Source organism: Astatotilapia calliptera, chromosome 7, assembly GCF_900246225.1.
Source record: "Astatotilapia calliptera chromosome 7, fAstCal1.2, whole genome shotgun sequence".
In the NCBI taxonomy this organism is placed as follows: Eukaryota; Metazoa; Chordata; class Actinopteri; order Cichliformes; family Cichlidae; genus Astatotilapia; species Astatotilapia calliptera.
In genome coordinates this window covers 46,700,400-46,725,992 of record NC_039308.1, presented here as the reverse complement: position 1 = coordinate 46,725,992, position 25,593 = coordinate 46,700,400, and the positions used below count along the sequence as shown (strand labels likewise).

At 39.9% G+C, this 25,593-nt stretch overlaps 2 protein-coding genes across 4 annotated transcripts; both read left to right on the top strand.

Moving 5' to 3' along the window:
- Positions 1–6,302: 6,302 nt before the first annotated feature.
- snx22 (sorting nexin 22) lies at positions 6,303–15,310 on the top strand. Its single transcript, XM_026175196.1, has 7 exons — positions 6,303–6,644; positions 10,279–10,362; positions 10,477–10,581; positions 13,333–13,424; positions 13,951–13,983; positions 14,118–14,185; positions 14,281–15,310. Exons 1-7 carry the CDS (start codon positions 6,363–6,365, stop codon positions 14,424–14,426), a joined length of 810 nt encoding a protein of 269 aa, XP_026030981.1. The 5' UTR covers positions 6,303–6,362; the 3' UTR covers positions 14,427–15,310.
- Positions 15,311–17,566: 2,256 nt separating this feature from the next.
- Positions 17,567–25,269, top strand: adpgk (ADP-dependent glucokinase). Of its 3 annotated transcripts, none has more exons than XM_026175194.1 (8): positions 17,567–17,760; positions 18,974–19,216; positions 20,331–20,556; positions 20,661–20,723; positions 20,975–21,095; positions 21,200–21,396; positions 22,359–22,457; positions 22,603–25,269. In XM_026175194.1, the coding sequence occupies exons 2-8, from the start codon at positions 18,993–18,995 to the stop codon at positions 23,161–23,163; spliced, it is 1,491 nt and encodes a 496-aa protein (XP_026030979.1). In that variant the 5' UTR covers positions 17,567–17,760; positions 18,974–18,992; the 3' UTR covers positions 23,164–25,269. The 3 variants fall into 3 exon arrangements, with proteins under 3 accessions (XP_026030979.1, XP_026030978.1, XP_026030980.1); XM_026175193.1 differs by having other exon boundaries at positions 22,600–25,269; XM_026175195.1 differs by lacking the exons at positions 17,567–17,760; positions 18,974–19,216 and having other exon boundaries at positions 20,489–20,723; positions 20,994–21,095; positions 22,600–25,269.
- The last annotated feature ends 324 nt before the right edge of the window (positions 25,270–25,593 follow it).

Here is a 25,593-nt window from a genome sequence, read left to right as displayed (position 1 = left end):
TATAGAAAGTTACTGTTTAACTTAATGTGACCTCCTCAGGGATCCCAGGGCTGAAAGCTGTTGTTGGGCCCCCACTGAGCCCACAGTTCATGTCAGATTCCTTATTCCTTTAATGATCAAATTATAAACGCAGACACAAAACTATCCTCAGAAACGTTCATGCTTGTTTTCTGCCTTGAGCAGTTTTGTGAGTTAGTGAATGTATTAAATATGTCTGATACAGTATGCCAAAAAAATCCATCATTTATTGAAGGAAACAGCTGTCAGATGTTGCTTTACTATTGTTTTAAAAAGGATAAATCCTACATTTCCACATGTTTGTGTTGGTTAAACACTTCAAACGTGTATTGGTGCTTAATAAATCAAACTTGAAAACAAATATAATCTAAATCAAAAGTACTTAAACTAGATTTTGACTCAAATTACAGAGTACGTAAAGTTTGCTTAGTTCACTTGTGGGGCTGGGCCTCCATTCTTTGCCAACCGGAATACAAAAATGGCTCAACCTGTACACCAAGAATCATTTTACGAGTACAATTCAACTATATAATTAAGGTTTAAGAATAAAAGTACTTGTTTGGCACGTGAACAGTGATCTAATAGACACTCAGGGGCCACCTACTTCATGTTCAACTGATTGTTAATTGTTTATTAATCATCCAATCACATGTCAGCTGCTCAAAGATTTTGACATGTAGACATGTTCAAGATGAAAGTGACTTTGATGGTTTTTGGTGCCAGATTGACTGGTCTGAGTATTACTGAGTTTACCTGCATTTGCGTATTCTTCACAGACCCCGTAGAGTCAACTGAGCTGCCTCGTTTAAACACCATCTCCATTCCTTTATGCCCACAGTGTACAGATCTTCACCTTATCCTACTGGTGCTATGTCACAAAGTTCAAATCAACTCACAGTGATTATAACAAGCTGCAGTAAACAGGCCATTGTTAAATGAGGAATCTACAAAAGAGTTTTATAATAATATATAAAACTTTATTCTTTCACAAAAGGCTCATCTAGTAGTTATAAAACAGAGCAACAGTTGCATGTTTACATCTCGAAGTGCAAAAACAACAAGAGCCTAGAGAAATCGATGACACTGCTGACTGAAATGTTAGATTACAATCAATGAGAAAACTGTGTTGTCTCTCTTACAGGATAACAAAGAACACTATTGTTTACAGTCGTACGGAGGAGCTCCATTAAGGACACTAATGGGAACCAAGTCTTCAATAGCAGGTCAAAGTGCAAAGTGTTGCTGTTTTATTTTGAAGTCTGCGTGAGGCTCCGGTGTATATGTGGATGTGCTCTTTCATTATGTAGCAGTAAACAGCTTCCAGTCCAACCTTGCACAAAATCCAAGAATGCGTCAGCTAACACAGTTATTCTGGATGACAGTGCTTTCTTTCATTCATGCACTGGTTTGCACAAATGCATCACGCTCCCAGGACCAGCTGGTATGTCTGTCAGTGACAAACTTCAGTTTGTGAAGTTGTGGAGATTCGCCTCCACATTCCACAGCAGAGAGCTTCAAAAGGAGGGACACAAAACACACAAATTCATGAGGAAACATCACGTGCAAAAGCATATTTACACTGATGCACCCAAATGTAGAGGCTCAGATTTCAGTCCATGCAGACATGAGCCAAAACGAGTTTGTTTTCATGATATTAAGTTACACCATTTCTCCCAAATGAACCTTTATGTGAAAAATGCTCAATGCTTACTTCATTTAAAGGGACTCTGTTTTACTTTTTAATTTTCTGTCATATATTTATAAAACTGCAATGATGGATGTTTAAACACAGACTAATTTTTTAAGTTTCTAAAAAAAAGGGGGGTCAGCACACGCACAAAAATACAAAAATTGTTGTTTCTACTCCTGGTTTTGTATATTGTAAAAAAAAAAAAGGACACTATTCCTAATATGGTCAACACATGCACACAGATCTGGCTGTGGGCACAGAAGCTCCACCCCCCTGCTGTTTGTTCAAACCTGTTGTTTACAAAGGTCAAACATCATAACATGGCCACAGCTACACCGACTCACAATTAAATACAAGGTGCGGTACAGGTGCATCATAAATGGTATAAATTTATTATAGCCCAAACAGAGCTGTACTTTAGACCTCATATGTGCCAGTATGTGCCACGCTGTATATTTAAGTAAACTTTGCACAGTGTGACAAAACATTAGCTACATTTTTTATATCATTGAACAGTGAAGGGCACAAAGTAGGATCACATTAAATAACTGGAACAACATAGAAAATAATTTAAAGGATGTCATGGTTTGTATATTGCAGCTGTGTGCAGTGTCTCTTTGATACCCTCAGGTAAAAACAATGGATACACCTCTGCGATATAACTCCTGCTGCTGCTGCCTCCTATGGGGTGATTTTCAGGCTTTGTGCCGACTTTCAACATGGCAGACGGAGCTTGATTTCAGGGTCACAGACAGAAAATCGAGGAGGAACAGAAAAAAGGAAACAATAAAACCCTGAAGTATGACATTGCAGACCTGGGAGCACGGACAGTACGGAAGATAGACATGCAATCAAAAAACCAAAACAAAAAAAAAAAAAACAATTCTTGGCAATATTATAGAGTAAAATGTAATGAATGATATAAAGTCAAAGTTTTTTAAATTATTACAGAAACTATGCTTGCCAAAGACTGACTGTATACCAACCCACCAACATTTCATTTGACCAGATTCCATTAAATGTAACATTTTACATTGTACTTATTTAACAGAATTACATGGAAATATTTGTAAATTTTAAAGTAAGAATTTTGGACATATATTTTTTGAGTGTAGCTACCTTTAAGTTTTTTGAAACCCATTTTGAAACCTTGAGCTGAGCATTTCTTTTGTTGCCATTTTAGGCTAAAATGGCAACAAAAGTGGTGGCCTTCAGATAGAATGCAGGACTTTGGGCATTTTTTAGGCAGCTTTACTTTTCCAACTACATCTGTATTTTAACCAGTGTCACAATTACACAGAGACATGGAAACCAGAGACCGTAAAAAGTAGACGATATCTGGCAACTTCAAGCAACTGCTGACGATGTGAAGTGACGAGACATGAGTGACTGAAGCGACTACCAATGAGGGTAAAGAATACTGTTGATTGACCATACTGACTGTATGACCTGATCGTAAATGCTATGGGTTACCTCGGCAACAAAAAGATGACAAGCACAAGATCATTTTATTTGTCTGTAAAGTTGGTGCGTTACAGCATTAAAAAGAAGATGTAAAAAAGCAGCTTTGATAATATATCTGAGATGGGAAGTAGAATTTCAGTTAGTAAAGGAGCTCACTAAGTAAAACTCTAAAAAATACAATTAAAAGTAAAAGTAAAATTCAATAAAATCCTGTATAAAAAGCAGCCCTATAAAATAAAAAATTATTCAAAAGCTCATCAGAATGTTTTCAGTGAGTTTGGATTCTTTAAATTCAATCCATCAGGAGAACTATTTTAAAAAAATGGTGTTACAGCTATAAAACCAACCACTTCCTCTTTGTTATTGTATTGGGCCTGTGTGTGTGTGTGTGTGTGTGTGTGTGTGTGTGTGTGTGTGTGTGTGTGTGTGTGTGTGTGTGTGTGCTGACGCCAGGATTTCAGGCACAGTGAGTTTGTCCTAGCAGGCAGAAGACTCACCACAGTTAAACGTGTGATGACGTGAGCGGCAGACGAGTGTGTTATATTTTTCCCCACTCTGATCTATGACTGTAAGTCACACATCCTCACGTAATGTTGCTTAAGTCAGTTCTGCTGTCTGCTTACATTTAAACGCAGTGAGCAACAATAGGGATGGGAAGATATTAATCCCATGATGACAGGTCACACACAGAGCATGTGACTGTGGAGGAGATGAAAACATGAAGCGTAGCTGCATGTGGTGGAAGAACCACATGCAGCTACGTGTTGTTGTTTGTTGAGGGGAAAAGGATTTGGGCGTGCAGTCTGGTTTTCATGTTTAAGCTGTGATTTTCAGAGGATTTGAGTACAGTTGTGTGCTGCGTGTGGTCCGGGGTTACATCCCTTTTTATGTCCAGCAGTTTTTTGTTTTACTTTGAGTTTCAGAAAACAGCAGGAAGTGAACCTGGATTTGAAAGTGACATGTGACCGTGTTGCTTTCTGAGAGCTGGTAGATTTGTGATAATCTTTTTACACAGGGAATGCACCCACCTCCAAAGCTTTTATAGTTTTTCTATAGCAATAGCTATAGCTCTTAACTCACGGCCCTCTTATTAGTTTTTACCAGTAAAAACAAAGATAAAAACATATCCTTAGACATTTGCATGCCCTCATCTGGCTTTTACAAGTTTACAGTTTTATATTACTGTGAAAGCTTTACCGTACATGTTTTCAGCCCTGCATAAAACCCCAGTGTAATCTACCTGTCTGTGACAAAAGTAAATAAAAGTCATGAGGTTAGAGAAGTCAGATATTTCTAACAAGAGTTCATAGAGACCTAAGTGGAACCACTGAGATAGTAAAATGTGCACAGATTTTTGCATGAAGCACAACTTCTTCTTCTTGTTTTGACTTCTTCTTTTAGGTGTGTGCACATCAAATCACCTGCCTCAGCCTCACCATGTCTCTATCCTTAGCATCCTCCTCTTTCACACCAGCCTTCTGCGTGTCCTCCTTCACTCCATCCATAAATCTTCTCAGTGGTCTTCTGAGGTTTAGGATTTATGACTGTGTTCATAAACCATAATCTATAACAGAGGTAGTCAAATGCAGGCCTCATGGGCCGGTGTCCTGCAGGTTTTAGATGTGTCCTTGATCCAACACACCTGATTCAAATTGCTAAATTACCTCCTCAACATGTCTTGAAGCTCTCCAGAGGCCTGATAATGAACTAATCATCTGATTTAGGTGTGTTGACCCAGGGTGAGATCTAAAACCTGCAGGACACCGGCACTTGAGGCCTGGAGTTGCCCACCCCTGACCCATAAACATATAACTGACTGATAGCATAGTTGTGTTTGCAGGTGAATCTAAGCTGGATTTAATTGGCCAAAACATCAGTGAAACATGACATAAAATAACACTGTCCATTCTTTGAACTGCATGTTGTTATGCCATTGTCCATTTATTAAACAGTTAGTTTAAACACAGATTGTTATATGCATCGATCAGCTGATTCAGCTTTACTAGAGAAAGGTAGTTTGGGGTGCTTTTAAACTTTTGAGTGAGGTTATTGTTTTATCCAAACCTAATCAGAATGTTTGAATTTCTAATCTAATCACATGGCAGCAGCTCAATTCATTTAGGCATGTAAACATGGTCAAGACGATGACGTTCAAACTGAGCATCAGAATGGGGGAAATAAGTGATTTAAGTGACTTTAAGCATGGCATAGTTTTTGGAGCCTGACGGGATGTTTGGAGTATTTCTGCTGATCTGCTGGGGTTTACAGAGGGAGGTCTGAATAACAGAAAATATCCAGTACGTGGTGGTTCTCTAGTACAAAATGCAACTAAGTTACGCAGAACAGCACCTCTGAACATACATCAATCTTGAAACCGAGGCTACTATTCACATGGGTTCACCAAAACTGGACAACGGCTCAACAAAACGTATGACGCCTTTTGTATGGCCTGCTTTAACAACGTGCTAACCTTATTTACAATCAATATTGTATGGATGTAATAATGATGCTAAAGATACAGAGGGCTGTTAAAAAATAAAAATAAAGTTTACCCAGGTCATTTTACTTTAAGTCAGTTTACTAAAAGTGAGGACTGTTGCTGAGCATGTTCATCATTTTATGACCACAGTATATCCATCTTCTGATGGCTGCTTCCAGCAAGATAACACATCATGTCACAAAGCTCAAATAAACTCAAACTGGATTCTTGAACATGATAGTGAGCTCACGGGACTCAGATTCACAATCCAACAGAGCACCTTTGTGATATATTGTGGTGGAGATTTGCATTATAGATGCGCAGCCAACAAATAAGCGGCAACTCTGTGGTGCTATTATGTCAACAAGGACCAAAATCTCAGCGATATGTTTTCAACACCTTGTTGAATTCATGCAACAAAGAAATATGGTGCCTCTTATAAGTGTATTAGTTATACTTAACAAAGTAGCCAGTATGGTATGGTGAGGCTATACAAACAGACAGAAGTTACCAAGCTGAGACACTGTTATTAACTGTTTAGATACTGTAATACTGATGTTAGCCGAAAAATTACAGAAAACTACACGAGCACTAAAACCCTCACACACTGCATCCTTGCTACTGTGTGGTGGACACGTGACTGGCGCAGAAACTCCAGTCAACGCTGCCCACCGTCATGCTTCGGGTCCTAAAATCTGATCTGTGCCTTTAATGTGCCAGAAGGAGCTCGTGGATGGGTTTGTCCAATTAGTGTGTAGGTGGGGCGCAGGAGGAAACCGAGCGGAGACCTACAGAGCGCACACACTGACCCTTATCCCGGAGTTTCCGGACACGGAGAACAGTGCGTGGAGTTACCGCTCTGTCTGCAGTCAGCGGCAGCGAGTAGATTATAAAGACCGCTGTCCGATGGTGTTGCAGGAAAGTTTCCCCATGATTCAAGTGTCGATACCATCGATGGAGAAGGAGGTGGATGAGTCGGGAAAGACTAAAAAGGTGAGGACGCGGCATTTTAGTGTTATCGGGGTTTTTTGTTTTGGGTTTTTTTGCGCAAATCCAGCGGGATGAAATTACGACTGCGGTTTATCTGGACACAAGCAATTTTTTTCGCTTGATAATCAGTAAAACTTTGTCTTCCGGGGACGCCAGGTAAGCCGGGCTACCTGCAGGAAGAGTGACAGTGAGTTCAGCTCAGGGGTTTTTTCCACTCCAGAGTGGCAAGAATTACGCAATTTTTTTTCTTGCAACAACAAATACAATTATCCTTATTACTAAATGCGTTCAGGTGATTTCCTCAGTAAACGCAGCAGCAACTCACAGTAACTGTGGCCCTAGTTGCTGTGATTTTACACTGTAAATACTTGAAGCCCAGCCGCTCTCACTTATAATGTGACTAGATGTAATTGTTGATGCATTAACCTGAGGACTGCACTTTAAGGTTGAAGTTTGCTGAGCTGGTATTTATTTATTTATTTATTTATTTATACAATCCTTCTGCACATTATTCTTTAAATTTATCAGATCTTTATATTATTTGTAAGTGAAAACTTAAACTGACGATCAATTCTTAGATATGCATGTAAGACTTCAGTTATACTTCCTCTGCTGCAGGAACATCTTTAAGAAGGGGTCAGACTCTCAAATACAATACAAATTTATTTATATAGCACATTTAAAAACCAACGGTATACCAAAGTGCTTCACAATAAAATAGCAATATAAAACCATCATAGCACTTTTTAAAAGGGACCTATTCTACTCATTTCAGCTTTATCTTCTTTATTTTCCTGGATTCTACTAGAGTAACGTTGCATTCACTGTTCAAAATAATCCTTATTGGTATATTGGTCATATTCTAAATCCCTCAAAGCTAAATTCCCCAGACAGAGGATGACTCTGTCTGGACAAAAAAAAAACAGTTTAAGCTCCTCTCTCTCTTAAGCCAGCTTCATTGTGATTGGCTGCCTGTCACAAACAGAAGGTTTGAATGGCAGGTTATTGGAGACAGTGCTCCAATAACCTGCCATTCAAACCTTCTGAAGCAGAAACGATGGCACCTTGTTTGTGCCCTGTTCACGCAGACTGAGGTTTCTTGGGTATGCAGCCTAAGCAGACATGCTTGCATGCATTTCTCCAAACAAGGAGCAGGGTATGAGGAGGCTGATGATGCTGTGTGTAAGCAGTTTGCTGATTGGTTGAAAAGTGGGCTTGAAATATAGTGACAGTAGAGATCAACCAGAAGAGGAAGAACCGTGGAAAAATTCTGAAAGATTGAAACAGCAACTCAGACCGTGGTGGCAGCAGACACTTTTTTTTTTAAACACTTGGTTTCATTTCACTGCAAAGAAGCTTTTTGTTATGGTTTCTGTGCCATAAATGAAAGGATCAACAACATCTCAAACACAATCAAGAGTAGCCCACAGTCCCATTGTTCCCCATATTCGTGACACTCTGCCTGTCAAGCTCACATCACAAACTCAAAATTTGATGAAAAAGCCTGGAAAGATAATTGGCACGCTCCCTCCATCTCACAACAAGAGACATCTGAAGGGCCTGAAGGATCTAAAGGATATAGAATTGAATACATTATAATAGTCCTTTATTGTCATTGTACATGTACAACGAAATTATGGGTGTTCCACGCCAACTGCACAGGAGTCAAAAAGTATAAATAGTAAAGACAGCAGGAAAAAAATAGCAAACAGAAGAATGCATATATACAGCCAAGAGGAATATATACAAAACAAGAAAAAGGCGCACATTGGAGAGCGAAGTGCAAAAGGACTTGGTCTAAGCACGTCACAAGTATGAAGAGTTTTATATCCTCAGAAAGAAGATGCAGGGTACCAAACTGTAAGTCAGACCGGTATAAAGTTTGTTTAATGCCACTTTTAACCAAACTGCTTAATAGTAATATGTGTACTATAAATGTGTGTGAATGTATTAATCCTATGATGATGATTATTTCATATATGACTAAAGGCTAATGCTATCTACACAGCTAAAACATGTAGTAGCACTGACTCAGGCTGGTCACTTGAGATGACCATATTAAGAATATCCTGTCTCTCTGACATCACACAGATCATAGAGTAGAAGCTGAGCGTTCAGAGCCGTGTGAAGCCTGAGCTTTTTTATGTTTTTCATTCAGTTTAGTTTCACTTGGTTTCCAGAGTGGTTTAGTTTTTATTAACCTCAGAGTTTTAGTCTCTCTTATTTTTATTATATTGCTATTGTATGCCGATATATATTAATGTTTAGTACAATAAAACCAGAACTTTTGAAAGCAGGTGATTCGCAGCCTTGTAGACCTTCAAAGTCTCATTAATCCACCGACAGCTCATCGGGTTGTGACAACAGATTTTATCAAACTAACAAACACTAAAATGTCCTCTCTTTTTTAAAATTGTTTTTTAATTAGTTTTCCATCTTTACTATAATTGTTCTTGATTGTTCCAATTCCCTGTGCTACAATAAAATCACAGCTTACACACGTTAAATTCAGATTTCTTTGAAGTTATTTAACAATTTTTTTTTTTTAATTACAGGTAGTTATTTATAACGACGTTGGACTACTTCCATGTTAGAAAATAGCAAAAGACAGTCATACAAAGTAGTCATATATAAGATATGTACATGTTAGCATACTAACTCTATTTAAAAGTTGACTCATCATTGTGAAGGAAAGAAAGAGTGGATATATCGAATTTGCAGAGTGAAATCAGAAGCTCTGTGCCTCCGACTAGTGGAGAAGTCATGTTCTTGTATTATGAACCAGTCTGTGACATACAAAAGAAAATGTCTTTATTTCAAAGTGGAGCCCCACAGTCGCCTGATTGTTGTTTCACTTCATTAGTAACATTTTGCTGGTACCAGGAGAGGCCCTCTTTTGTTTTTGTTTTTTCATAAGTTGCAGGAAATTTCTCATTAGTTGTTTAAAAATTGTCATTCTGAATAGACTTTTGTAACTCAAGGATTCGTCTCACTCAGTTGTTCTTTTGTTTCTTAAACCTGAGTGTAAGTGAACTGCACTATAATAAAAATCATTTGTTAAAACATAACATACACATTTGGGTTTTTTTGGGGTTTTTTTAAAAGACAATTGGCTTACATGCTTTTTTCTTAGTAAGGAAAAATAATTACAATTTTCAGTTGGACTCTCTTTTGCTTTCAGAGCAGACTTCTATTTAAGAAGGTGCTGGAAACAGAGATCAGAGATTTTGCCTCATAAATGTAACAGCATCACGCTGTTGCCTCAAATTTGTTTGCTGTACATCCATGATGTAAATCTACTGTTACACTACATCCCAGAGGTGCCTGGTCTAAAATTTCCGTGCAGCAAACTCTTTGTAATGTTCAGGAAACCAGATTAAGATGACGAGCTTTGACTACTGCTAGCAACAAAGTCACCCTTTTCCCAAGTCTGATGCTCGGTTTGAAGTTTAGCAGGTTCTGTCATGTTGCATTTTCTTCCGCTATTACCTAATCCCTGCTCATCATTTTATTTTAGAGAAGCACAACACTTAACGCAACTTCTACCACTTAGTTCCCACCTTTTAGAAAGACCCACATGCCTCAGTAGTGACTAAAGAATGAATCCTCTGTGTGTGTCCTGCTCTCTTATTTGCAGCTCTTCAGAATTGAAGTCTTGTTCAACGAGAGGAAACATTTTGTGCTGAGAAGAAACAGTGAATTTCAAAATCTCCACAGAAAAGTATGATCTTTGTTTTATGACGAGAGCTGCTTTTACTATGATAAGGATGTTAAATGGGACCCAGATCTGTCTGTTTGAAATGTTTGAGGCTTCTTGTGCTGCTACCACATACAGCTCAGGAAAATCGTCCAGACTCCAGATTTCCCGAGCAAAAGGAACCAACATCTGAGGACCAAACCTCCGGAGCAGAGGAGGCAAGAGCTGGAAGATTATGTCCAGGTAAGACATCTGAGGCTTGGATTACGAAGCGGGTTCAACATAACCAACGTATTTCTGCGTTATCTGGATTCACTTACCCCAACAGTGGAAATCAGGTTATGCAGTCACTCAACGCTGGTTATCAACTGGCCAAGTAAAACCAAAGTTTCCCCTGCACATTCATGTGAAAGGTGTGTGTTGGCACCATCTGATCGATCTAAAAAAAGGCATTTCAAAGATCAAATGACTCTTCTTTCTATGAGTGCTACCTACTCCAATCAGATGAAAATGAAGCGGTGATTAAAAATCTCTAAAGAACATTAGAAAATGCAACACTGTTATAAAAGGACATGCTGTAGTAAATCATTAATCTGGTGATTTAGCGCACAGAGCAGTAAAATAAACACTTTAATTTGATTACTTTTTTGCTGAATGTGCTGCTGTTTATTTCTAATGTGACGGCTGCACGTTAGAGCTCTGAGACTTTAAACTGGAGACATCTGAAAAATAAACCTCAGCCTGATAAAGGAGATGTGGAGCATCAGTTTAGTCGCAGATCAAAGTCATTTAGTAAGTTTATTTATTTTCTGCTGTGTTTTGCTTGCATCTATTTGAAAGAGCGAGTGTAAACACAAAAAATTATGCAGAATATCCAGAAAATAGGTTTAAATGTTCAACAAATTTCTTCCAGTCGGAGAATGTTGCATATAATTTAATTTGCTTCATGCAATGTGCATAATGTTCAAATATTAAAACTAATAAAACAAGTTTTAAAAAGAGACTTTTTCATTTGATTCAATGTTATATTGAATATAAAATAGAAGAATAAAAGAATTGGGCTGAAAGGTCAGTTGCTTTATAACGTATTCAGGTTGCGTCTGTGAAGGTTCTCAGTCATCCAGGTCATCGTCGTCAAAGAAGCCATCTGTGTCCACTGTGAGCGACCATCTTTGAACAGAGGCGGTGGTTTATGACACCAACTCTCTGCCATCTATAATCCAGTTTTGAGTTCCCTCCCCAGACGCCTTAACGCCCACTCACATCCTGGGACATCTGACGTCAGGAAATCACATGATAAGGTGGGGCCAGGTTTCACAAAGAGCTCACACCTGGCTGATTGGGACCCACACCCAGTTTCACACCTTGGCTCAGGTGATTAGAGGATCATCAGGGGGTCCTTTTGTCCCTCTTTGGGGGGATACTCCCACTAGGTTTAAATCTGGGACTCTCCACCATTTGACCTTAGAACTGAAGAAGCTTCTCGGATGAGAGGTGAAACGTCTTCAAGCAACTTAAAGAAGTCCAGACGCTTTTCTGTGCAAGCTCCTTTGACTTCAGGTTGTGTGTCATGTTTTTAAAAAGTAATAAAGTAACTAATTACTTTTGAAAATAAGTAATCAGTAAAGTAATAGTATTACTTGGAGAAGTATTCAGTAATTAGTAACTAATTACTATTTTCAAGTAATTTGACCAACACTGCTCCCAGGTGACAGGTGGTCAGTGTGAAACTGCAAAAACTGATCTGTAAATGGAACGATGTCAACATTATGTCCATGTAGAGTAGATGGTCTGACGATTTCTTACAAAGTGAGAACTAGATCAGATTATTTATTATTTATGTTCTAAATTAAATTCTTTCTAATTTGTTGGGTAGTGAAGCTAACCTTTCTGGACCAGCACAACAATTGCCCATCTGTTCCTGCTGTTAGCATCATAAAAATGTGACTGATTAAGTGTGAAGACAAACAGCTCAGTAGGATGAGAAACGGGCTTCAAAGTGTTGATGTGTGCTTTCCTCTCTTTGGAACGTGTTGTTTATCTCAATTTATTCTAATATTGATACAGAAGTAGTAGAAAACTATCCTTGAACCCAAACTTTCTCTTACTAGAAAGTGTTAAAAAGAACGAACAACTTCACTTGTTCCCCAGTGTGCATATTAAACAAATATGTAGAACTGCTTTCGTGCATTTGCACAATATCTCTAAAATTAGAGACATCCTGTCTCAGAGTGATGCTGGATAAACTACTTCATGTATTTATTACTTCTAGGCTGGACTATTGTAATTTGTTGTTATCACGATGTCCTAAAAACTCCTTGAAAAGGCTTCAGCTGATTCAAAACGCTGTAGCGAGAGTACTGACAGGGCCTAGAAAGAGAGAGCATATTTCCCCCATATTGGCTTCTGTTCATCTGTTCATTTAATGCAGAACCAAATGTAAAATCGTGCTCCTTGAACTGTATAGAATTGATCTTTTGAACTATTATTCAACCGTGACTAGATTTAGATAAAACCCCATCAGCTGACACTTACTCGGCATCAAAGAAATTTGCAAGGACCTCACTGAGTAACGCACAAAACTTTAGTTCAATGGATCTGTGATTCTCATTTTGTAACTCCAAATGTTTATATTTGTGTACTCTAATGGTTTAGTTTTGCATTATTCACAGAAAAAACTGCTTGAAACTGAAAGTTTAGAACAGTTTGAATTCAGAGATTTCGGCTACACTGACCTTGACCTGAAACTTTGAATTTAATAAACACTTTTCAGGTTTGAGGAAGTGTTTTCCTGTGACGGGCTCCGGGGTAAATGTTATGTATATTTCTGCTGATGAAAGATCACACTTTATAATATTATGTGGTTATACTACTGTCTAAATAAAGGTGGGGTTTTTTTTTCCTTTCTTGTAGATGTTTTGCCCCTAAAAACTGTTAAAGAAAACATGCTCTTTTTTTTTTTCTTTTTTTTTTTTCTTCTTTTTTTTTCTCCAGGATGTCATCTACCAGTATGAAGATGTGCCGCAGGTGCTGCTGGACTTCCTCCACGTTAGACATTTCCACACGGGGAACAAGAGCAGCATGGAGTAAGTCCTTCAGTCTGGAGAAGCCGGACATTTTGCTATATTTAGCGCCTCTATTAATGGTCACGGGGGGCAATGTGACAACATAATAAATCTTCAGAAACAGCGATCTGGAGCAGTAGCAACCCTGACTCTACCCCACAGTGCATTTAATGAGGCTCTGTTAAGTCCCTGCTGCTCCTACAGAACACACAGGATGTGTAGGGTACAACTAATTATAAAGACTAGTGTGCTATATGTAGGCACACTAGTCTTTATTAGTTGTGTCTCTTTAAATTATACTGTAAATGTAATAAATCCTTAAAAACATGGTCTGTATATAAAAGATGGAACCAGCCACCATTCTTTTACCTGTTGGTTTTGGGAATCTGAAGCAAGTGACAAAAGCTGCAGTCCCTCGAGTGGCTCATTTTAAAAGTCGTCCATCCCTGCAAACTCCATTGTATAAAATGGCCAACTATGCAGCATCACAAAGCATTTCATTTCGAAATTTTTGGCAGTATTTAGTAATTATCTGCTCTGATTTCAGATCGCTTGATGAACTTGACAGCCAAGATGACAGGTGGGAGTATTACTGGTATTTCCTGTTTCTCAGTATTTGTGCAAACAGTGTTTTATATGAATGATGACAGCTGAGTTCCAACTCACACTCATTGCATGAAATCAATCGATTATGTTTTGCTTTCGCTTACTCAGTTATCAGTTTACCAATCAGCGAGTGCTGGGATTCTTTCAGGATCCTTATCTCACCGACAGCACTTCGGGTAGGGTGAACGCACGGCATGGAGAAATTAGTTTTGTTGTTTGGTGCTTTACTGCAGATATGGAAAGTTTCTTTAAAGCAAAGTTTGTCTTGCAGGTCTTCCAGATGTGGTTGTAGATGGGGTTCTTCAGGGGTTTTATCCCCGGGACGTCCGGGTCAGCTTCAATGCCCCCACAATCGCTGAACCTGAGCCCACCCTCCCCACATCTGGCCCCACCCAGAAGCCTAATGTTCTTACTTAAAGTGAGCTATAGCTAAAAACACATGATTTTCAAAAATAGTTTTTTTAAGAAAACCATCAGCACAACAAGACAAAGCAAAAGAAGAGTTTCTGTGTGGTTGACCCAGTGGGACTGAAACCCGTCACCCAGGCTTTGTTGCTGCAGTGCTCCACCCATTGTTACTACAGCACAGACACGGCGCATGGTTTATTTCTCTTTTAGTGTCTTCTGAAATCCAACTCGCATTGTGGCAGATTTGAGAAGTAGGTCAGATGACTGGTGGGAAAAATAACAGCGCATAAATGGCGGAAGTTGATGGAATTTTAGGGGAAAGAAAATCATGGCAGACTAAATGTGCCATTATCAGTGGAGTTCGTGCTGTCGCCACAGGGATCTACGTTTTAGAGTAGAAATGCTGAAACTATGTTCCGGATTGGGCACCGTCAGTGGAAAAGATGTATTTAACGTTCTCGTATTTAAACCAAGTAACACAATATCTCATAGAGCCGTTTTAATTTTTTTTACACTGTGAACATGATGGACAGCATCAGGCAGTATGGTGTTGTTCATACTGACTGATTCAAACCACAGCCTCAATTCTCGTATAATTCACTGTGTCTAAGCAAGTGGGAAGTTATTTTAAAACAAAGGGCTAGATTCAAAGTTTAATGAAATATTTTAGGAAAACACTTTACACATTTTAGGATATGCTCGTAACCGTTTAACCTGTAGAGTCATAACCAGGAGTAGCACAGAGCTAGTGCATACAATGTCTAATATCCTGACTGTAATATATTTTAAATATGAGGTTACGTTTTAAAGCCATATTTGTTCAGTCAAAGGTTTGACATGTGTGACTTTTGTACCATGTTTATAGTAAATTTGTAATAAAGAGTCGAACTGGTCTCGTGTGAATTTTCTTTATGAACATGTAGAACAAGAAAATGCACTTTCTTTTGATGGAGCAGCTGAAGGCAGGGGAAGAATTATTGTGTAGACACTTAGAAGGGTCTTCATTGATATAGTAATACACATGGACTAGCTTATCTGCTAGCTGCTAGCTTATCTGCTCTGTTTATGCAGAGAACTGCTTTGCTCCTGCTCTTCTCAAAGTGCAGTCTTTATTTTTCTGCACAGCTGCCACACCCACTTTGCTTGGAGTAAGAAGTAGGAAGTAACAATCTGAGAATTATTGTGTAGACACTTTCTATCTTTAGGTTGGAAATGTATCCGTTTACAATCATAAGCCAGTTCCCCCTGTGGATACGGAGATAGGATTACTGGAGTGACAACAAATGCTTTCAGAATTTGTTATTGGTCCCCCAAATACTACAGTGGCTATAACTAGACACTAATAACAGTTTTCTGAAACTGAAGCTTAAGACGGCACCAATCTTCTCCACACTGAACTACTGCATTAAACAGGCATTACCGGATCCACTCTATTCCATCTGCAGCTGATGCACAACACTGTTGCACGGGTCTTCATTGATATAGTAATACACATGGACTAGCTTATCTGCTCTGATTATGCAGAGAACTGCTTTGCTCCTGCTCTTCTGCACAGGTGACCATGTTTTTCCCCTCTATCAACATTTGAAAAGAAAATCTTAAATCCGCCTAAGGTGTGTTAAGAATATAAAGGGTTAGTTTGTGTTTCTGGTCTCTGGGTTCCCTTATCTTTAACTCATATTTATTTCATATTTTGGCCCCAAGCATCTGAAGTTGTACTTTGTTGTCTTTGGTCATTTAATGTTTCTGGCAGCACTCCGTTCTAGAAACTTTCTAAACTTTGTTTCTAAAGCCTGGTTTGGGTTCAAGTGTTTCGATTAAAAACAATATTGATATCCACAAAGGCTTTGAAATAATTTGAATACCCAATCTAATGCATTTTTTTAAAAATATATAAATTAGTGATTGAGTGTGGCAAATACAGTAAAAAAAAAGTGCAGTCTTTATTTTTCTGCACAGCTGCCACACCCACTTTGCTTGAAGTAAGAAGTAGGAAGTAACAACAAGCAGTTCAGGCAGGACTTGTGCTTGCTTGTAAAGATGTTATATGGCTGGGGTTTTGAGTGGCTTCCTATTTTGTTTGTTTCAGAACCAGGTCAAACCTTTTCACTCTGAATAAAAGAAACAAACCAATCAAGTCAGAAGAGTATGCTTTCTTTGGGCTTTATGGGAAGTATGACCTTACAACCCAAAACTTATACAATGCACAGATATCAGTGAGCTAAACTCAGCAAGTTTGGGACTGAGCACCTCTCTCTGCAACTGGATACTAGATTTCCTGTCAGAGAGGCCTCAGTCCGTCCAAATCGGCGACAACATCTCCAGCACCATCAGGCTGAGCACAGGAGCTCCTCAGGGCTGTGTTCTCGGCCCACTGTTCATTCTCCTGACACACGACTGCACCGCCCTACACAGCTCTAACCACATCATCAAGTTCACTGACAACACAACCGTGGTTGGACTCATCAGCAGCAACGACGAGTCGGCGTACAGAGATGAGGTTCAGCAGCTGGCGTACTGGTGCAGCGAGAACAACCTGTCACTGAATGTGGACAAAACCAAGGAGGTGATTTTCGACTTCAGGAAGACTCGCTCCACCCACACACCACTCAGCATCCGAGGTTCCATTGTAGAGACTGTTAACAGCATCAAGTTCCTGGGAGTTCACATCTCAGACGACCTCACCTCACCAACACCACCTCTATCACCAAAAAGCCCCAGCAGCGCCTCCACTTCCTGAGACGCCTGAAGCGGGCCAACCTCCCTCCTCCTATCCTCACCAAAGGATTTAACAATAAATAATGCTTTCTGTCATTTGGGATTTTTAAAGCAGTCTGATAAGGAGTGTCTTTCACTAATGCTTGTGATCTTGGTTGTGTCTCAGGCCCTAGGCTATTACAGTGAAGTGACATTAGTTAAATGAGATAAAAGTAAAAACTGCAATTAAAATTTCATTATTTTTTTAACTGGTTCCAGTCACTTGGGATTATAAACTAAACCGAGTTTGACGGTTTGAGCTGGAATAACCATCTTGTATTGATGAGTAAAATTTAATCCTCCTAAGTAGAAACGTTTTTTTCCTGTTCTTCCCACTTTAACAACAGTACTTCAATGCAGCGTGGAGTAGCGCATGCGCGTTACGGTAGACGGAAGCCGCTGCTGGCGGTCTGCCGTCTTTTCCCCACTCCGTGTTCCTTGAATGACTTGTACCGACTTCTTCAGCTGCCGCTCCCTCTATACACCGGTAGTTTTCCGGTGTCTGGACCTACTTTGTGTGACTTACCAGGAAGCTGGATCTTCTTCGTGACTGACAGACTTTGAATCCCTTTAAAGCAGATTTTCGGTACGTGCCGCTGACAACTTACAGTGAAGCTTTGGCTACTTCGATTGTAACAAGAGCTGTTTGTTAAACTGATCCGACTGTACAGCAAGTGTTTGGCTGCGAGCCTCCTTTCTAAATGAGATCTCCGAATAACCCCGACTAGCTAAAGCTACTTGCTACATGCAGATTATCTTTGCTAAACTGTGAGCAAACATACAGCCTGAGGGCTGCTAGCGTGTTAGCTAACACATTCTGTGTGTCCACGTTTGCACTAAATTAACCCAGCATACTATGCATTAATGTGCACAGTATATTTGCAGCTTAGAGGGCAATGGGCTCCCTGTGCCTACCAGAGCAACTCTTGGTATTATTAGCACGAAACACGGAGATCATATTTTAAACCTGCAGTTTCATCTTGGTGTCAATCTGGATCGTATCAACTGAGACAATCTGAATCAGAAAATGTGAATTGTATTAGGTTAAAATAAATAAATAAGAGGCTGGGGGACTGAAGGGGGTCATTGTATAGTAGTATAGTATAGTTCATTATACATAAATCAATTTACGAATCATAACTGGATGAAAGAAATGTCCACAAACAAATGTGGAAATTTACAATAAACAAACTTGCAGATTTAAAAGTTAAAAAGTAGCAAGTTTGTGCGAAACAGAAATGTACCTTTATCTTTGAGCCTTAGCAAAATGCAAATCGATGTTATGTTTAAAACAACAACAACATCTAATGTTGATTTAATTGAAGGACACTATCCATAGAGGTAAGGTTGTGGGTGTGTTTGTTTGTTTGTTTGTCCTGTGCCAGGCTGTAAACCTATTTATTTTGGTGTTAAACCTGATGTTTTAGTAGAGGACTGATTCCTCTAGTGGCCATTGGAGGGACTGCAGTTGTTGGAGCCCCTGTCTTAATTCCAGTGTGATACAAGACATTTAGAGGAATTTAGACTTTTACGGTGATCTGATTTCTTAATTTATTTATTTTTTACATTTTTTAAAATTAAAAATAATTAAAAAGCTGCTCTTTGTTTGTTTTTGTGTTTTTGTTTTTTTTGTCAATCCATTAACAGATAACACCAAATAGTTTTAGTTAAGAAACCTGCAAGATTAAGAAAATGTTACAGCTTGTATAAATATATGAAACATCTCCTGCATGACTGGATGAGTTTTGAATACCAATGGTTAATATTAAAGCGAGAGTGTCCGACTTCCTTTGTCTCAGGAGTGTGTGGGAGAGCATCATGTGGAGGAAGGCTTTGGTAGCGGCCCTGCTGGCACTAGCCGTTGGCTATTTCTACGGCAGTCCAGAGCTGCCGGAGCAGATCCTGCAGTACATCAGCCTGCCCAACTTCCAGACTTCATCTCAAAACCTGAACAGTCAGAACAGCTTGGAGCGGGTGATCTCCAGCGCCTGGGAGGCTCTGATAACTCTACCAACCCGGCAGTGGAGCAGAGTGGCAGTGGGGTGAGTCACAGAGTTAAACATTAACAGAGGTCTTTGTAAGAAATAGATTTGTGCATTTACTCAGGCGTGTCACCTGAAGGTGCTGTGCACATGAAGAGGCTGTAGTCTGCTCTGCCAGTGTGAAGGAATGTGTTGTCATGAGTCAGAGCTGAGGAGAAGGAGGTGTCTAAGAGAATTAAGTCATTTGCAACCTGTAGCCTGCTTTGGAATGGCCAATAAACGCAACCAGATTATCACATGGCAAAAGATGATTGGCTGAAGCTGAAGGACGGCCCACTGGGGGGATGGAACCCCCCCCCCCCTTTTTTTTTTTTTTTTTTTTTAAAGTGGGAGAAGTGAAACAATACACCGGAAGTCCCACTGAAGTGGTAGGATAGTTGCATCCAGGACTGCTGTGACGCCAGGAAGAGATGCTTTATTTAACATGAGTGGTAAAACCAATTCAGCTTATCTGGATGTCCACTGATGATTCTCAAATACAATTTTCTTGATTTTGCATTTTATAAGTTTTGAGCGTTCTCATTACTCTTGCAAGCCATGATTTCAATTAATTGCAGAACACTAATAGTGTTTTGTCTCCACCAATCAGGAAAAGTCAAACAAAATACCAAAAAAGATTTGTGATTGCTCTTAAATAAACAGTTGAGCTGTTTGGTATCCACTCGCATTTTATTCACCTGTGTTAGTAGATTAGAATATGCAGGTTTCAAATTCCCTTACTTTTGCTCTTAACATAAAGAATACAACATTTACTGTGACCCACAGGCTACGTGGGGTATGACAATTTTCCATAAGTGCCATTAACGTCAAACCTCTGTTTTAAAGGCTTAAAGAAATTAGTAAACATTCAAAAACATCAACACACCCATTGGTGTAATTCTGCCCCCTGTTGGTGTGTTAGTTAAATGTGATAGGGGAACTACAAAAAGTACCTTTAAAGCAAGTTTTCCTTGCATCTGTACAAAACCCTGATGTTTTTAATGAAGGAATTGTTACTTGTTTTGTGACACTGACACCACACTGGTGGATTTGCCTCCTTTTTAACATCACCAGTTTGGTCATTTTGTCGGATTTACCCGTGAAATAACCCGTAGTCTGTACTTGCCTCTCTAAGGGTAAATGCCTGCGTGGACGTGGTGGTCTCAGGAGTTTCACTCCTGCAGGCTCTGGCTGTGGATCCTGGCATCGGCCAGGATCACGAAGTGCTGCACTCCAAAGAGGACTTGAAGGAAGCTTTCATCCATTACATGGGGCGTGGAGCGGCCGCTGAGCGCTTCTTCAGTGACAGGGAGGCTTTTCAGAGGATTGCGCGTGCAGCAGCAGAGTACCCCAATGCAAAGGCAAGAGGGCTGCTTTACTCCTCAGGCAGCTGTTTCCTTTATTTCTTTTAATGTTTTTTAAAATAAATACTTCCTTCTCAAAAAATCTTTGTGTCGTCTTCCAGTTCTACGTGGGAGGAAATGCTGCCCTGATTGCTCAGAAGCTTGCAACATACCCTGATCTGATGGTAGACCAGCAGTTTGATATTTCTGTCTTAAACACGTACACAACGTTTCATTTATTTAGAAGCATTAGCTTTTTGCTTTGGTAGCCCTCCAAACACGCTATAACACTGTAATTCTGGATATTAGAGCATCTCTGTCACAGATCCAGGAATTTATTCTAAGCAAGTGGCACAAAAATAAGTAAATGGTAGCCAGGCTGGGGAAGTTTAGAGTATCTGGATGAAGAGCTTATAAATATTGTTTTATGTAACAGGTTTTGCTTTGTGGTCCAGTTGGTCCTAAACTTCACGAGATGTTGGATGAGCAGATAATTGTTCCCCCAGATTCCCTTCAGGAGACGGATGAGTTTCACCTCATCCTGGAGTATAAAGCAGGTAAAGAAGAAGACGCTGCAGCCCGGGCAAGATTTCTTCCCTCACTTCAGCCTGGATGAGTAATATCACAGCTGTGTGCATGTGCTCCTCTTCTCTGTCTCCAGGTGAGAAATGGGGTTCAACTCAGGCACCTCAAGCCAACCGCTTCATCTTTTCTCACGACATGTCCAACGGGAAGATGAGCTCACTGGAGACTTTTGTGGTGAGCCTGGAAGAGTTCCAGCCCGAGCTTGTCGTCTTGTCTGGGCTCCACATGATGGACGGTCAGGGCCGAGAGCTGTGGGAGGAGCGGCTGAAAGAGGTCAGCTGGCTTTAAGCTCATCTTCTGCTTTCATGTTTAGTTTATTAAACTTTAATCTTCATTATTATTTGTTGTTACGCAGTTCAGTTTTCTTGGTATAACACAGATTCACGGTAGTCGGTGCTTTATATTGTAAAGACCCTGCAATAATAGAGAGACAGCAGTATATCCAGCAGGCAAGAAGTGTATATGTTTTTATTTATTGGTTGAGTTTATTTAATGTAAAAAGTGCCTCTCTTCGTACGTGTACACACACACACACACAGCCTTGCACCCACTTCTTACACAAATCTATTTCAGTTCTGTTTGAAGCACTGTTGTAACGAGGGGATAGAAGATGCTTTGTATCAATTATTCATCAGTTTATCTGTGTGTTCATGACTAAAATAATCTGAGGTCATCTGCCAAGGAGGTTATGGTTTTGGCAGCATTTGTGTGCGTGCATGTCATTCTGTCTGTAAACACAATAGCTGGAAAAGTTTTGAATGAATTCTGATCAAACTTTGTAGATGTGTGGAGCGAGGTCATGTTGATAATACATTCAAATTTGGCTGCCATCCACCGAAGTCTTCAAGGTCAACTTCATGATTGATAAATTGATAAAAAGCCTTATAACTGCCTGATAATTCTTACAAGTGTGTCGCCATATAGACAGTTAAGATTTAAAATATCATGTCATATTTGACCTCTGACCTTTCCTTTAAGATCAACAGATTGATCTGAAGTCAAATGATAATATTGCTATACAGATCTATTTAAAACTATGTTTCTCACTGCTGGTGTGTGTAGTGACACCGTAGGCATATAGGGAATGATATATGTGGATTCTAACTGTCATGTTACAGTTTGGATCCAAATAAGTGTAAGAACGTTCCCTTAGACGTAAACACCGGCCTGAGACTGAGCTGCCTTGACGAAGGTTTATGCTATATAATTCTGGGATCTTTGCTTCCTGTCTGCAGGCTGTCTCGGCCATATCTGACATCCGTAAAGACATTCCCATCCACCTGGAGTTGGCGAGCATGACCGACAAAGACTACATGAACAGCATAATGCAGGAGGTACATGTGGAGCGCAGCTGTGGCTCTGAGTTTTAACAAAATCTCTTCCAGCAAAGATTCATGTGCTTAGTGTCTTCACATCCCCGTGGAGTTCTGTATATTTAAAGTTTGTTTGTTTGTTTTTTTTCCTGATTCCTGTTAGCAGGTTATGCCCATTGTCAGCTCCATTGGGTTGAACGAGCAGGAGCTGCTCTTCCTCTCTCAGGCCGGAGAGGGACCTCATTCAGAAATGGAGGCCTGGAAAGGCATCCCGGATGTGGGTCGGGTCAGCGACATCCTCCTGTGGATCCTGGAGCAGCACGGCCGCAGTGAGCCATCGTCAGAAGCCGATCTCACTCGGATCCACTTCCACACGCTGGCCTACCACATTCTGGTTACAGTAGACGGATACTGGGGGAACCAGGTGGCGGCGGTGATGGCCGGAGCGCGGGTGGCCTGCAATCAGGCCTGTGGCCTCCAGTCTGTCGATGTCAGCAAGGTGGAGCTCAGAGCCCCTCTGGAGTTTTATAGCTCCCACATGGAGCCCCGGGAGCAGCTGTCCCTGAACCCAGCAGAGCCTGTTACAGTGTGGCGCCGCGGAAACGTCACCTTTTACTTCACACCGGTGCTGGTCTGCAAGCGCCCGCTTCGGACAGTTGGGCTCGGGGATGCCATCTCAGCAGAGGGACTGCTTTACTCAGAGTTACTTCCCCAGCAGCCTTTCTGAGGTTTGCTTCCAGCGGACTGTCAGCATGGCAGACGGTGAGAGGAGCTTAAAAGAACCGGAGAGGTCTCAACTCCTACCGTGGTCGACGGGATGGAGTTGCCAGATCTCCAGTTTTAAATCCAGCCCTTGGACTCATCCAGCCTGCCCAGATCCCCTCTGTTGTCCCTCCTTCATTTTGTTCGGGCTGACACAGAAACTAAGGTCGAACTTTGCCGCGAGGTGGCCTGAGGCTTGAGGCTATGCACTGGATGCAGTTCGAAAGCCATCTTCGCAAACTCCAAAGAGTTTTGTTGGCTCAGCAAAATTTCCTTCTGACCTGCATATCTTCAGTATGCTGTGCCTTGAGAAAATACACGAGAAGTTATTGTTAAATATTTTATCCATATTATAGAGCTGAACAAACAAAAATGACCTTGAAGCTGTGACACGAACAGCTGAAACTGGAAACGGATGCACATGTGACCATGTGGTAGAGTTAAGCGATAGATTTGCTTCTTCAACTTTGGGTGCATAGAGCTTAGTCAATAGAACAGCTTTAAAGGGTTATTCTGTCATGTTTATCAAGCATTACTCAGTGTCTGACTTATTTACACTAAGAACTGTTATCTATGTTATCTAAGCATACTTGACTTTGACTTTATATTATTTCTTAGCACAGAGAAAACACTAGACTGTGACAACTTGTGTTTTGTTTGTTTGTTTGTTTTTCTAGTGTTTGACCAAAACACTCTGGCATACAATGACATTTTAAGCTTGAAACCTCTACAGCAACATCCTTATTTTTTTAATAATGAATAAGAAAGTCTCATATGGCGACTTGAAATATGCTTCTGAAGCGGGTCCTTCTTTATGCAGTAAAGCTCTGTTTACAGTGAGATACCAGCTATTTAACTTAAAATGGACCTGTTATTGCTTATCTTTCATCTGTCCCGTGTATACTGTTAATAAGGGTTGATGCTCATATTAAACCGGGCCGAAATTGCAAAAATTATGACGTCCTACGTTCAGGTAATCCCCGTAAGATAAAAGCTGAACTTGGGCTGCATTAAACACCTGGTTTCGGATGTTTGTTTGTTTGTTTTTCTCTTTTCTTTCTTGGCTCTATCTGATGTCACTGAGGGCTTAGACCTGTAGTTTAATTCTTCTATTTTCGAGGGGCAGTCAATCCAAAAGGCGCTTGTTTCAGACTGTAATTGCCACAGTAGCTCCTCATTAGAGATAAAACAAGTAAAAGACGTTGTCAGAGTTACTGCAGTTTTTTTTCCTGTTTCAGTCATACAACCTCTAATCATGTCACACGATCGGCTTGAATCAGTGAAAGCTGGCCAGTATGACTCCTCTGCTTACAGCCCTAGCATATAAGGAGATTCTTCTTCATGGGTTCTTGTTACTGGTTTCTGTATCACTTACAGTATGTAAAATAATGTTTTGTATACCTCAGACGGCCACTAAAGGCACGCAATAATAATAATGGAGTCTTAATGCAACCCTATGACACAGACGAGAGTGACATTTTCGTTTAGCAGGACCGTTTCTTTGCACTAGCGGAGGCGGCAGGTTTGCCGAGAAGGTGAATGTAAGCTGAATTCTCAAAACTCCTGCTTTTTTCTTTCTTTCTTTCTTTCTTTCTTTCTTTCTTTCTTTCTTTCTTTCTTTCTGTTTTTGAGCAAGTACAATCTGTTCAACTTCACATACTTCATATTACGTCTTGCATGTTTTTAACATTTCTGTCATTTGCATTTGTCATTAAAATGTATACAGACAGAGAGAAGTGTGTGTCGTGCGACTGGTGATGCAGAATATTACGTGTGTTTGTGTGGGCTGTAAGAGATAATGAGTCCTGATAGACAGAATTTTAAGAAGTTTTTTCCCCCCTTTATTTCTTAATGGGTTTGTTTTATTTGTTTCTCATCATTTACCTGCTAAAATAAAATCAATTGATGAACTTACAGTGGAACATTTGTCTTAAAATGGAAATTAGATGCTGTTGTGAGGTAATTTGCATTTGTGGTTCAATAAATGTGTAAAGGGTCCAGAAACACGGTGTTGATGGATCAGTGCTGTTAGGTGGCGAATAAATAAATCTGAGTCTCCTCTGTACTTGAACTGCATGATTTGATTCCCATTCTGGTGTTATGTGACATGAAATTTTCTATAGGCTAAGGAGCTTGGAAAGAAAGGGGTTGGACTTCTTCAAGCCACACTAGTATGATTTTTTTTTTTTTTTTTTTTTTTTTTGTTAGTTTTCCAGCATTTTGCATAGCTTTCTGGTCATTTTATTCATTTATTGGTGCTTTTCCATTAGTTTGTAGATATTCTGTCTCTTGTTTTGCTTCTCACTTTAGTTGCATGTGCATGCTTTGTGTTTTTGTGGTAGTTTTTTATTTTTTTGTTGCATCTCTTCTGTATTTGTGATTGTTTTCTGTCTTG